Source organism: Neopelma chrysocephalum, unplaced genomic scaffold, assembly GCF_003984885.1.
Source record: "Neopelma chrysocephalum unplaced genomic scaffold, ASM398488v2 Primary Assembly neopelma1_96561, whole genome shotgun sequence".
NCBI classification, from domain to species: domain Eukaryota; kingdom Metazoa; phylum Chordata; class Aves; order Passeriformes; family Pipridae; genus Neopelma; species Neopelma chrysocephalum.
In genome coordinates this window covers 265,499-279,246 of record NW_020925206.1, presented here as the reverse complement: position 1 = coordinate 279,246, position 13,748 = coordinate 265,499, and the positions used below count along the sequence as shown (strand labels likewise).

General features: G+C 45.3%; 1 protein-coding gene across 2 annotated transcripts in view; it reads left to right on the top strand.

Annotated features, from left to right (window-relative positions):
- Window positions 1-2,808: 2,808 nt before the first annotated feature.
- The window catches only part of LOC113981462 (transcription factor RFX3-like), a 106,952-nt gene continuing 96,012 nt past the window's right edge, over window positions 2,809-13,748 (top strand). For both annotated transcript variants that reach the window (XM_027708859.1, XM_027708860.1), the window contains exon 1: window positions 2,809-2,925. In XM_027708859.1, coding sequence (XP_027564660.1) covers window positions 2,809-2,925 — 117 coding nt within the window. The remainder of the gene's footprint in view (window positions 2,926-13,748) is intronic.

Sequence of the window (13,748 nt, the reverse complement as noted above, 5' to 3'; positions counted from 1 at the left end):
CCCCTCCCACGGGAGATAGTCCTCCATGAACTTCTCCAGTGTGAGTCCTTCCACAGGCTACAGTTTTTCATGAACTGCTCCAGCATGGGTCCCTTCCACAGGGTGCAGCCCTTCAGGCACAGGCTTCTCAAGCATGGGTCCCCCACAGGGTCACAAAAAGAAAACCTGCTCCAGTGTAGGCTCCTCTCTCTATAGGTTTGCAGGTCCCTGCCAGGAGCCTGCTCCAGCATGGGCTTCCCACGGGGTCACAGACTCCAGACATCCACCTACTATGGCATGGGGGTCCTCCATGGGCTGCAGGTGGGTCTCTACACCCCTGTTAACCTCCATGGGCTGCAGGGGCACACCTGCTTCACCATGGGCTTCACCATGGGCTGCAGGGGAATCTCAGCTCTGGCACCTGGAACACCTCCTCCCCCTCCTTCTTCACCGACCCTGGTGTCTGCATTGTTGTTCACATGTTTTCACTCCTCTCTTCTATGGCTGCAATTGCTTCTGTGCAATACCTTTTTATTTTCCTTCTTAAATTTATTATCCCAAAGGCATTACTAGCATCGCTGATGGGCTTGGCCTTGGCCAGCGGCAGGTCCATCTTGGAGCTAGCTGGCATTGGATCTGCCGGACATGAGGGAAGCTTCTAGCAGCTTCTCACAGAAGCCACCCCTGTAGCCCCCACCCCAACTACCAAAACCTGGTCACATAAACCCAATATAGTAAGTCATCCTCAGTCTTCTTTATGATACTCTAAATAGGTTTTCTTTGTAAGGCATTTTCCTTCATTGTTGGACCATCTTTGTGCTGTATCCAAATTTTGAATATTCCTCTTAAAAATGTCAGTGCCACAACCTCATGTAGGGGTAAAATCCCTGTTTATAACTCCAGTGATTACATTAACACTTTCTGCTAAAGCAAGCTTACTTGAGTCACTTTTTCACCTTTAAAATGCTTTTCAGAGTCTTCTTTCCAGGTTGAAGCCCCTCATTCTATCACCTGCCAGAGCTTTAAGTCAACATTTGAATATGAAGAATTTATAGTGCAACTCAGTAAACCAGAGGAAGGATAGATTTGAAGAATGTGTAGTCATTTACTAGCTGATGGGCGGATGTGCTGGTTTAAAGGTAAACCAGCAGGGGAAATGAACCCAACTCAAAAGAGATTATAAGTCAGAATAACAATTTAATAAAAATAATACAGTAAATACAATTACACAGACAAACAATTGGTTTTAACCCACAAAACCCAGATGTATAACCCGGCACCCTGGGGCATGAACAGAGTGGTGTTTGTTGGGGCCCCCTCCCCGTGCTGAGCCCCACGTGGTCCCCCTGAGTCCAAAAGTAAAAGGAGAGGGAAAACCTGTTGGTGAGAGTGCTGATTGCAGTCCGGTCGAGGGTGATGATCGCAGTCCGGTCAGGAGTGCTGTTGCAGTCTGGTCGAGAGTGGTGGTCGCAGTCCAGTCCAAGTTCCGGTCATTCTCTGGATCCCACGAGAGGTACCAGAAGTCCCAAGACCCCAAGATTATATATCCTCAGGTTCAGGCAGGAATGCCCAGTACCTCCCTCAGGGCGGGGAGTTCCACAATGGGTGTGAGGACAGGAGCATCCTCCTATCTCACAGGCCTCTTAACACCTAGTTTATAGCCTGAGGAGTCAGGCTGCTCTGGGCAGATGGTGTAAATGGTCTATTGATAACAGTTTCTGGGAAATGGCATGGAAGGCTATAGAATACACAGTTTTGGGTTACACCCATACAGTGATGAGCTGGTCCCAGCTGTTCTAACTAGGACAGAGGATGTTGACTTATTTCTAGTTTTTATGCGTTGTTCCTGAAGTCACATAAATAAGTGAGAAAAGTTTCTGTTAATTTACATTATTAAATAAGATATTTTGAGGGCAAGTTAGGTAAGAGAAAACTTAATATTTCAGTGCATAAGGATTTGAACTGTTTCAGGGAAGAAAATGAAGAGAGAAATTTCTTTCTGTTATTACATATTTTACCCATTGTGTTCTTACAGTATACTTTATTCAGTGTATGTTAGTTCTTTCTGAAAGCTGACGATATTGAAGATACTGTAATTTACTTGTATTGTGATTACTACATAAATTATTCTTTTAGTTCTTTAGAATTCTAATGAGATAGTAGGAAATGTTTCCACCTCTGTTTTATTGCATTGATAATTGCAAGTCTTTTTGTGAAGGCGTGCTTGATTAAGAAATAAACATTTATATATGCAGCTTCTAGAATTGATTATTTTTGTGCATATAGGTAGCTTAAAGTGTGTTGTCTTAATATGGTATAAGGTTTTGAATCTTCTCTCAAAATTTAACAATAGTTGCAGATAATGTATACAAGTGTAGTTAGAGAAGAATAAAGCCCGTGAATGGATGGTTTTCTAAGAGTTCTTTACCTCAAAGCAGTAAATAGGTTTGTGTGCACCTTGCTTCTGACTCAATAAATATATTTGCTATTACGGATCAGACTGTAAACTGTTAGAAAAAAATCACGAAGTCCAAAACTTATTCTCTTCTCGACATGTTGCAAGTTCTAAGCAGACCTTAGATTAGACAAAGCAATAATATATAATATGAAATTTCTAATATTTTAGTCCAAAGCAGCATTTTTAAAAAAGGAAAAATAAATTAAATATCTCCATGTACTCATGTAATAGTACATGAAATAATCTTTAGCTAATCCCCAGATTTGATTTTGGGTGAATATGCTTATTTTAAGATCTGAATAAATGACAAAAAGCAAATAAGTTTGTGCTGAACTTTTAATTTTACATTTTAATTTTATTCAGAGACCACGATGCAGACATCAGTGACTGGGTCAGACACAGGTTCGACTGTGACTTTACAGGCATCTGTGGCTGGCCAGGCAGCAGTGCCCACACAGGTAGTACAGCAGGTACCGGTTCAGCAACAGGTAGGTATCTGTTAATTTTGGGTAAACAAAAAACCCTGGCAAGACATAATGATGCATTTCAATAGGTGTAGTAAAGAACTGATTTTGTACAAGGTTGCAAAACCAATTCCTTTCCACTGTTTTATTCAATTTTATTTTGATGGAGCTAAAATAGCTACATAAGCAGACATGCAGTTTTCAGGCTTTATTTCTTGAACTAGAATATTTGTCAACCATCAGAAATATATACGCATGATTCTAAAAGTAGATTACTATGAAATGTTTGCAATATCTCATAAAAATTACATTAATTTATTAAATCTTCACATTTATTCCTTTGAAAGGAATATGGAATTTTTGAAATAAATACAATAAAGATGTAAAATACAAAAGCAATGCAATTTTGTACTTCTAAGCTGAACTCCCTGCAGGTTCTTGAGCAACTGCAGAAAAGTATGTGAAGTAAAACCTTAAGTAATGCATAATTTGGATTTGCCAGAGAATTAAAGGGGCTTCTGAAGCAGTCAGCTCAGCACACACTTCTGTGACGATTAATCACCTATGCAGCCCCAACAACGTTGGAGAGTGTGGTGCATGGGGAGACTGAGGAGGGAAGTGGGAGTTGGAAAACAGGAACTGAATGTGAAAAGCCATGACTTTAGTCCAAGACTCCTTTAGTATGTGTAATTTAGCTTTTTTTTTTAATTATTTGTTCCAGTTAGAAGAGATTTACAATGATTGTCTAGTCCAGCTGCCTGACCACTTCGGGGCTGACCAAAAGCATAGTATTAAGGGCATTGTCCAAATACCTCTTAAACACTGACAGGCTTGCGGCATCAACCACCTCTCTAGGAAGCCTGTTCCAGTGTTTGACCACCTTCTCAGTAAAGGAATGTTTCCTAATATCAAGTCTGAACCTTCCCTGATGCAGCTTTGAACTATTCCCACTCATCCAGTCACAGGATACCAGGAAGAAGAGATCAGTATCTCCCTTTCCACTTCCCCTCCATTCAGCTGTCGCCGTTTTAGGTTCTTTGGGTGAAATCTGATGTTCTTTTTCAATATAAATTGGCTTTACAGTTTCAAAATCAACAGTATTAAAACTGAGAATAACTTGTTAAATTATATGTCTATTTCTGTGCTGTTGTCTAAACTAAAAAATCTAGCATTGTGTTAAGTTTAGTTTTAAAATTTAAGGTGATGATTTTTTTCTGCATGTTCTTTGCAATGCTGTTTAAAAGCCTCATACATTTCACTAATAATTTTTCCTGGTATACAGACTTAATTCATAATGCATCATAATTCCATTAATATCACTTTTATTTCTAATGTACCTTGGAATACATTTGCTTTTTTTTAAAACGCCCTGCCAACCCCCCCCCCCAAAAAAAAAACCCCAGTGTTTCAAGAAAACATTCAAGAAGTGGGCATTTAACATGAATTAAAATGTTTATCTTTGTGTATTTGCTCCTCTTTTAGTTTAAAACCGTTCCCCCTTGTCCTATTACTATCTGCCCTTGTCCTATTACTATCTGCCCCTGTAAAAAGGTCTTTGTATTATTGTGCTAACTTTGTAAATTAAGCTTCTGTGGTGCTTGGACTTAGTAAAGCTTTCTGTGAGGCTTACTGTGGTTAATTCTTCTAAGCTTTGCTTCAAACTTTTAAAAACTAGATATAGTTTATATCAGCATATATTTTCAATAGGATATTGCTTATTTTTTCTTTTATTATTTCCAATAGTTCTGTTTCACTGAATATTTAATCTGTATTTTGGAGTATTTTGTGATTCTATTGAATTGTATTTTTTCAGTTGAGTCTTATTTTAAAAGTATAACTCAAGTAAGGCGTCAGAAAGGAATGTTAGGGGATCAGTGTGGCCAAGGAAGAGGAGTTTGCTGCAATATTTTGTATAGACTGAAAAGGTGATGCATATGTAGTGAAAGTGTGAGAAATATCTCTAATTAAAATTTTGAAGATGGTCAAATAAAGTGAAACAAAGAACTTTATTGACAGTGCGCTGAGTGCACCGAACTCGTGACCTAGTTTGAGCACACCTCAATGGGAGGGATGAGCACTTTTTAAGGTCTCTTGATTTACATAATCACTCCCTCGCTCCTCCCATGCCAGCCCTTGTTCTTTTCTTCCTTAAAAGGCAATCTTTCCTTTCTGGTGCAGTCCATTGGTTGTCCTCATGCCCCTATCAGGTTGTTTCCCTGCCCTCGGCCACATGGTCCCTTGGCAGCAAGCCCAAATTGGTCTCACTGCCTTACATGCTTTCCCATTTGCCTAACAGTGATCAGAACAACAAGAACAGTAAGTAAAGCAGTGGCCAGAACAATAAGAACAGTAAACAAAGCAGTAAGCAGCAGTAAGTAACAGTGACCAGAACAACATGCAACTCACCAACTCCTGACCATAAAATGGCTCTTCAATCTCCCCAAATAAAATGACCTCCAGGTATCTCAACACGAGGTAACCATGGAAATCCTTGCTTGTAATAAAACCGCCTTATTTATTTCCCACAAAAGCCAACACAGATGATGTTTCAGTGATTAGGACAGGATATGAAGAAGATACTGGTTTAGAGAGAAAAGGATAGGTGGCAAAGGATAAGTGTTGAGAAAAAGCTTTTGATGCTGTGTCTCACAGGATCCTTCTGGACAAAATGTCCAGCAAACAGCTGGATAAACATGTCATGCGTGTGTGAGCAACTGGCTCACAGGTCAGGCACAAAGGGTAATAGTGAATGGGGTAACATCAGACTGGCGACCTATCTCTAGTGGGGTTCCACAGGACTCCATTTTAGGCCCAGTGCTCTTCAACATCTTCATAAACGACTGTCATAGTTTGTTTTTCTTTTAAGAAAAAAATAATCCTGCTTTGAATTTTTTCCCTTTACCACTGGGAAAGAAAGGTGTTGAGCAATGGAAGGGGGAAGGGAGCTAGCTGACTGAATTCCCCTGGCCTGGAAGGATGGCCAGCATGGAGCCACACACAAAAGGATTAGCTAGCTGATAGTCCCACATTCCAAACTAATGGCTTCGGGAGACTGTAGGGGGAGGTGAGTTGTTTTTTGTTTTTTTTCCTGGGGACTGCACTTTACTTTTCCCCTGACTGAGGGAAGGGTGTGGAGAGAGGGTCTCCAGATTAATTTTTTTTTTGGCTGGGTCATTGGCTTCTTCGAGCCCTGAGGAAGGTCCCAGTTTCACCTCTGCCCACTGCCTGGATGCCCCTCAGAGCTGCTGAGGACCAAAGGAGCTCTCATTTGTCCCCTGGTCTCCCTGCTCTTTGCTGGATGGACTGGCACCTCCGTCCCTTGCCAGTTGCCGCCTCCACAGCCCCGGGCCTGGCATGGACTGCCTGGGGCTGGCGCTGCCTGAGGAGGGGCTTCCAACCACTCCCATTTTGGGATATAGCAAGATAGTCCCTGTGGGGGGGCTCGCCTTGGGTCTCAGACCAGCTGCCACAGCTGAGATATACCATTTGCCACGTGAGCTCCTCTGGAGGTTGGCAAACCACTCCGTTTGTTTCCCCCCCCACCTGCATCTCCCGGAGGCCCAACAGCGCCACCGGGTGACCGTGAGTGAGGCACTGCAGCCCCTGCCTCCTGAGGCGTGCCAGCATCCCCTGATGGTTGTGGTTATAACTGCACCAAAAGAAAAGCTCATGGGTTGAGATTAAAAGTTTAATAATTAAAGAGTAATCATAATACATTGCAAGGAAAAGAGGGGGAAAAAAAGACCAATAAAACCCAAGGAAGATGAGTGATGCAAATGAAAACAACTGCTCACCACCAACCAACCAATGCCCAGCCAGTCTCCAAGCAGTGGCCCCGCTGCCAACTTTCCCCCTAGTTTTATTGCTGAACATGATATAGAATCAGCCAGGTTGGAAAAGACCTCTGAGATCATCAAGTCCAACCCTTGATCCACTACCACCATGGTTACTAGACCATGGCACTAAGTGCCACATCCAGTCTCATCTTAAAAACCTCCAGGGATGGAGAATCCACCACTTCCCTGGGCAGCCCATTCCAATGCCTGATTACCCTCTCTGTAAAGAATTTCTTCCTAATATCTAACCTAAACCTCCCCTGGCAGAGCTTAAGACCATACCCTCTTCTCCCTTGGGAGAAGAGACCAACCCCCACCTGACTACAACCTCCTTTCAGGTAGTTGTAGAGAGTAATGAGGTCTCCCCTGAGCCTCCTCTTCTCCAGGCTAAACAACCCCAGCTCCCTCAGCCTCTCCTCATAGGACTTGTGTTTGAAACCCTTCACCAACCTTGTTGCTCTTCCCTGGACCTGCTCCAGCACCTCAATATCCTTCCTGAACTTGTTGCCCAGAGCTGGACACAGTACTCCAGGTGTGGCCTCACCAGTGCTGAGTACAGGGGAAGAATCACTTCCCTGGACCTGTTGGCCACACTGTTCCTGATACAGACCAGGATGCCATTGGCCTTCTTGGCCACCTGGGCACACTGCTGGCTCATGTTCAGCTTCCTGTCAATCCAAACTCCCAGGTCCCTCTCTGCCTGGCTGCTCTCCAGCCACTCTGCCCCCAGCCTGTAGTGCTTCATGGGGTTGTTGTGGCCAAAGTGCAGGACCTGGCATCATGAGGGTAAGGAATATCGCTTTGGTTAGCTGGGTTCAGGTGTCCCAGCTGTGCCCCCTCCCAATTTCTTGAGCACCTCCAGACTACTGCCAATACTTAACAATGAAGTTTAGAATCTTGTCTTAAAGTATATGAGTTAATGGTGGAAAAGTAGGGGATAGGAATTTTACAGACATTAGTGAGGATGATGAATGTGTTCTAACTAAAATGTTATTGAAGAGCTCTTGTAGATCTTAGAATCAAAAAATTATTTAAGTTGGAAAGGGTCTTTAAGATCATAGAATCCAACACTGCCAAGTCCACCACTAAACCATGTCTCCTAAGCTCTACATCTACACATCTTTTAAATACCTCCAGGGATGGTGATTAAACCACTTCCACAGGCAGCTTGTTCCAGTGCTTGACCACTCTTTCAGTGAAGAAATTTTTTCCTAATATCCAATCTAAACATGCCCTGGCGCAACTCAAGGCCTTTTCCTCTCATCCTGTCACTTGTTACCTGGGAGGAGAGGTCAACCTCCACCTCGCTTCAACCTCCTTTCAGGTCATTGTAGAGAGCGATAAGGTCCCCCCGAGCCTCCTTTTCTCCAGACTAAACAACCACATTTCCCTCAGCTGCTCCTCATAAGACTTGTGCTCCAGACCCTTCACCAGCTTCATTGCCCTTCTTTGGACATGCTCCAGCACCTCAATATCTTTCTTGAAGTGGGGGGCCCAAAACTGGACACAGTATTTGAGGTGTGGCCTCACCAGTGCCGAGTATGAGGGATGATCACTGTACTAGTCCTGCTGGCCACACTATTTCTGATACAGGCCAGGATGCCATTGGCCTTCTTGGCCACCTGGGCACACTGCTGCCTCATGTTCATCTGGCTGTCATCCAGCACCCCCAGGTCCTTTTCCACCAGGCAGCTTTCCAGCTACTCTTCACCAAGCCTGTAGCAATTGCACGGGGTTGTTGTGACCCAAGTTCAGGACCCGGCACTTAAACTTGTTGAACGTCATACAATTTGCCTTGGCCCATCAATCCAGCCTGTCCAGACCCCTCTGTAGATCCTTCCTACCCTCAAGCAGATCAAGACTCCCACCCAACTTGGTGTTGTCTGCAAACAGCCTTTCCTTCATCCACTAAGCAGGTCACCTTGTCATAGAAGATCAGGTTAGTCAAGCAGGACCTGCCTTTCATGAACCCCTGCTGACTGGGCCTGATCCCCTGGTTGCCCTGTACTTGTTGCATTCTTCCTGGAATGTGGGGGCTTCATTCTGGTCCTTGTCTCTGTCTTCCAGCTCAGGGGGCTAGGTACCTCCAGGACAACTGGTCTTGTTATTAAAGACTGAGGCAAAGAATGCATTAAGTACCTCAGTCTTTTCCTAATCACTATGTTCCCCCCCCATCGTATAAAGGATGGAGATTCTCCTTGGCCCTCCTTTTGTTCCTGATGTATTGACTTTTACATCAGTAGACAGATTAAGTTCCAACACTAAAGGCTTGGGGAAGAGTGACTGGAAAGCCACATGGCAGAAAAGGAGCCTCCTCCCTATTGTGTAGGGTTATCTGGGAAGGTGAGGTGGGCCAGGAGGTGATTCACCTGCTTCCCTGAGCAGGGACCTGTTTCCATTCCCTCCCATCTCTTAGGTCCTCTCCTTCTGCCTGGTGGTGAGATCCTCTGTTTCTTGTGATGTGTCCATCCAGTGCATTTGTCTCAGGGATGGTAGAGTGGCTCCACCAGTCTATCCCCCTCTCACGCTCCCTGTAACTCCTAACCTTTCTACTTCCTCTTTCAGCTTTGCCACCAGGTCGAGCAGGTCATCCACCTGTCTCCCGTCACACAGGTGTTACCTCTGCTGCCTTCTGATACCAGTGTCAAGCTCTGACACTGCCTGCAGCCCGAGTCCTGGACAGCTGCATGTTTACACAGGAGCTCTGAGTTGCCACATGAGTTCTGGTGATAGCTTTCTGGAGAGTGGAAGCCATAGCTAGATATCTTCTGGGAGAGCAATGAATCACAGAATCATTTAGGCTGGAAAAGACCTCTAATCTTAGAGTTCAACTTTTGACCAGTCATCACCTCATAAACTAGATCATGGCACTAAGTGCCATGTCCAGTTGTTTCTTGAACACCTCCAGGGATGGTGACTCCATCACCCCCCTGGGCAGTTGTGGTGGGTTGACCTTGACTGGATGCCAGGTGCCCACCCAGCTGCTCTATCACTCCCCTTCCCAGCTGTAAAGGAGAGAGAATAAGATGGAAAACAACTCGTGGGTTGGGATAAGGCAGTTTATTAAAGCAAAAGTAAAAGTAAAGCAAAAGCTTGCGTGAGCAAAAGCGAAGTGAAAAATGACAAGGCTTATTCTCTTCTTCCCATCAGCGGCGATGTCCAGCCACTTTCCCGAGAAGCAGGGCTTCAGCACATGTAATGGTTTCTTAGCAGGCAGCCGTTGGAACCAACGAATGCCCCCCCTCCTGCTCCTCTCCTTAGCTTTTATATCTGAGCTGATGTCATATGGTATGGAATATCCCTTTGGTTCGTTTGAGTCAGTTGACCTACTTGTGTCCCCTTCCAAGAGGAATTTTACAGTGCTGATACTGTGCTCAGCAGTAGCCAAAACACTGGTGTGTTATCAACACCCTTCTAGCTACCAATGCGAAGCATAGCACTGTGAGGGCTGCTATGGGGGAAACGAACTCCATCTCAGCCAGACTCAATACAATCTCCATCCCTTATTCCATAACATTTGCGTCATACTCAGATCCCATATATATATATCTTCTGACTATCTCTCATGCTTTCACAGATATATATTATTTTTTCCCATTTGATGGCCTTCTTCCATCCCTCCAGATCTTGGGCTTCATTCCATTGGGAGGGGTACTCAGGACAGGAGAAGCAACACAATCAATTGTTGTAAACTGACACCAGCCCAGCTTCAGTCATTGTCACACTCCCCTTGCTCCTCGCAGAATTCGCTCTTCATTATCCTGCTACTTTACTTTCTGCAACTGAGACCCCTGGTGGCCTAGTGGTTAGCGTGCAGGACTCTCACTGCTGCGACCACGGGTTCGATTCCCCGGTCTCCTGGCCTGATGGAGGTCGTTAGCCCTGTGTGGCCATCCATCTATGAGAAGGACACTCTAAACAAACCTACGTCCTGAGGACCTCACTGCCATTGTCCAAGCTTGCTTGGCCCCGGCAGATGAACCTTAGGATTAAAGGGTGGGCTCAGTTCAGCGCAGGCTGTGTCTCACCTAAAAAATCCATTATGCAGGCTGGAAAGGTAAAAAGACCTTTCCCCAAATCTTCGTTCGCGAAGATGGGCCATTACTTTCTGCAACATACAACTTAGAACACAGATTATTTTTCCCCCAAGGTTAAATCGCCTTGAGGCACACACTGGGTCTCCCCATCTTCCCGCATTACCTACCAGGTACACCCTGGTCCTTGAGCAAAGACAATCCCATGGATTGCTTTACCTTTTCCCATGGGAGGAGAAACCCACACTGACTTCCCCAGTCACTTCCCCATGTGTAGCATGGGGACCTTATCTCCTCCCATACTGTGTAGGGGGTTTGTTTGGGCAGGACCAGGGCAGTTGGCAGATCCTGTAGTGTTGACCAGTCAAGTGACCTCAGCTAAATTTGCCTCCCAATGCTTCCATGTCCCATTACCTAACGCTCTTAACATAGTCTTCAGCAGTCCATTATACCTCTCAATCTTCCCAGAGGCTTGTAGGTGATAAGGGATATGATAGATCCACTCGATGCCATGTTTCTTTGCCCAAGAGCTTACAAGATTATCCTGAAAGTGAGTCCCATTATCTGATTCAATTCTCTCTGGGGTCCCATGTCGCCACAGAATGTGCCTCTCGAGGCCTAAGATGGTGTTTCGAGCAGTGGTCTGGTTTACAGGATAGGTTTCCAGCCAGCCAGTTGTTGCCTCCACCATGGTGAGTATGTAGCTCTTGCCTTGGCATGTTCGTGGCAGTGGTCCAATGTAGTCAATTTGCCAGGCTTCACCATATTGGAAATCCAGCCACCGCCCTCTATTCCAGGGAGATTTTACTCACATGGCTCGCTTGATTACCACACGTTTCACATTCGAGAATAACCTGTGTGATGGCCTCCATGGTCAGGTCCACCCCTCGATCACGAGCCCATCTGTATGTTGCATCTCTTCCTACATGTCCTGATGTTTCATGGGTCCATCGGTCTATAAATAGCTCACCCTTCCGCTCCCAGTCAAAGTCTACCTGGGTTATTCCAATCTTGGCAGCCTTATCCACCTGCTCATTGTTCTGATGTTCTTCAGTGGCATGACTTTTGGGCATGATGCCCCTTCAGAGTCATGTTTTCCACCCATGCAGCGATGTTCTGTCACAATGCAGCAGCCCAGATGGGTTTACCCCTGCGTTGCCAATTGGCCTTCTTCCATTGCTGTAGCCAACCCCATAGGGCATTAGCCACTATCCAGGAGTCAGAATAGATATATAGCACAGGTCACTTATTCAGCAATGTCTAGGGCTAGTTGGATGGCTTTCACTTCTGCAAACTCGCTTGACTTGCCCTCTCCTTCAACAGCTTCAATGCCCAGTCGTGTGGGACTCCACACAGCAGCTTTCCACCTCCCATGGTTTCCTACCACACGGCAAGGTCCATTCAGTAAATAGAGCATAACCTCTTTTGTTTTCTGGTAACTCGTTATATGGTGGTGCTTCTTGGGCACAAGTCACCTCTTCAGGAAATGCTCCAAAATCTCTGCCTTCTGGCCAGTCCATAATCTCTTCCAGGATTCCCGGGAAATTGGGTTTTCACATTCAGGCTCATTGTGTAATCAAAGCTACCCCTTTACTCCATGTAGCACTGGTTTCATGATGGATTGAGGGGATGTTTCCTTTGAACATCCAGTGTAGCACAGGCAATCGTGGTGCCAAGAGGAGACAGACTTCTGTCCCAACAACTTCTGAGGAAGCTCAAAGGCCCTCATAGGCTGCTAATATCTCCTTTTCAGTTGGAGTGTAGTGGTTTCTGATCCTCGATAACCCCGGCTTCAAAACTCTAATGGGCGACCTTGGGTTTCTCCTGGTGTTCTCTGCCAGAGGCTCCAGGTGAGACCATGCTCCCCAGCTGCTGTGTAGAGGATATTTTGCACAGTTGGTCCTGTCTGAACAGGTCCAAGAGCTACTGCATGATCTATTTCCTATTTGATCTGCTCAAAGGCCTGTTGTTGCTCAAGGCCCCACTCGAACTGATTCTTCTGGGTCACTCAATAGAGGGGGCTCACAAGCTGACTATAACCTGGAATGCACATCCTCCAGAACCCCAGAAGGCCTAGGAAAGCTTGTGTTTCCTTCTTGTTAGCCAGTGGAGATATAGTTGCTATTTTGTTCACCATATCCATGGGCACATGACAGCATCCACCCTGCCATTTTATTCCCAAGAACTGGATCTCCCATGCAGGTCCCTTTACCTTGCTTTGTTTTATGGCAAGACCAGCTTTGAGAAGAATTTGGATTATTTTCCTCCCTTTCTCAAAAATTTCTTCTGCTGTCTTGCCCCACACAATGATATCATCAATATATTGCAGGTGTTCTGGAGCTCCCCCCTGTTCCAGTGCAGTCTGGATCAGTCCATGGCAGATGGTTGGGCTGTGTTTCCACTCCTGGGGAAGTCAATTCCAGGTATACTGGACACCCCTCCAGGTGAAGGCAAACTGTGGCCTGCACTCTGTTGCCAGAGGAATGGAGAAAAACGCATTGGCAATATCAGTTGTGTACCACTCGGCTGCTTTTGACTCTAGCTCATATTGAAGTTCTAACACGTCTGGCACAGCAGCACTCAGAGGTGGTGTGACTTCATTCAGGCCACGATAGTCCACTATCAGCCTCCACTCCCCATTAGACTTTCGCACTGTTCATATGGGGCTGTTAAAGGGTGAGCAGGTCCTGCTGATCGCTCCTTGTTTTTCCAGTCAACGAATTAGCTCATGGTTGGGAATTATGGAATCTCAGTTGGTGTGATATTGCCGTCGGTGCACTGTTCTGGTGGCAATGGGCACTTGTTGGTCTTCAACTTGCAGCAATCCCACAAGGAAAGGATCTTCTGAGAGGCCAGGCAGGGTAGATAACTGTTTGATCTTCTCTGTAGGCACGGTGGCTACAACAAAAGCCCATCTATACCCCTTTGGATTGTAGCCGTGCAGGAGTTCTGTGAACAATCTGAATTGCAATTCTGA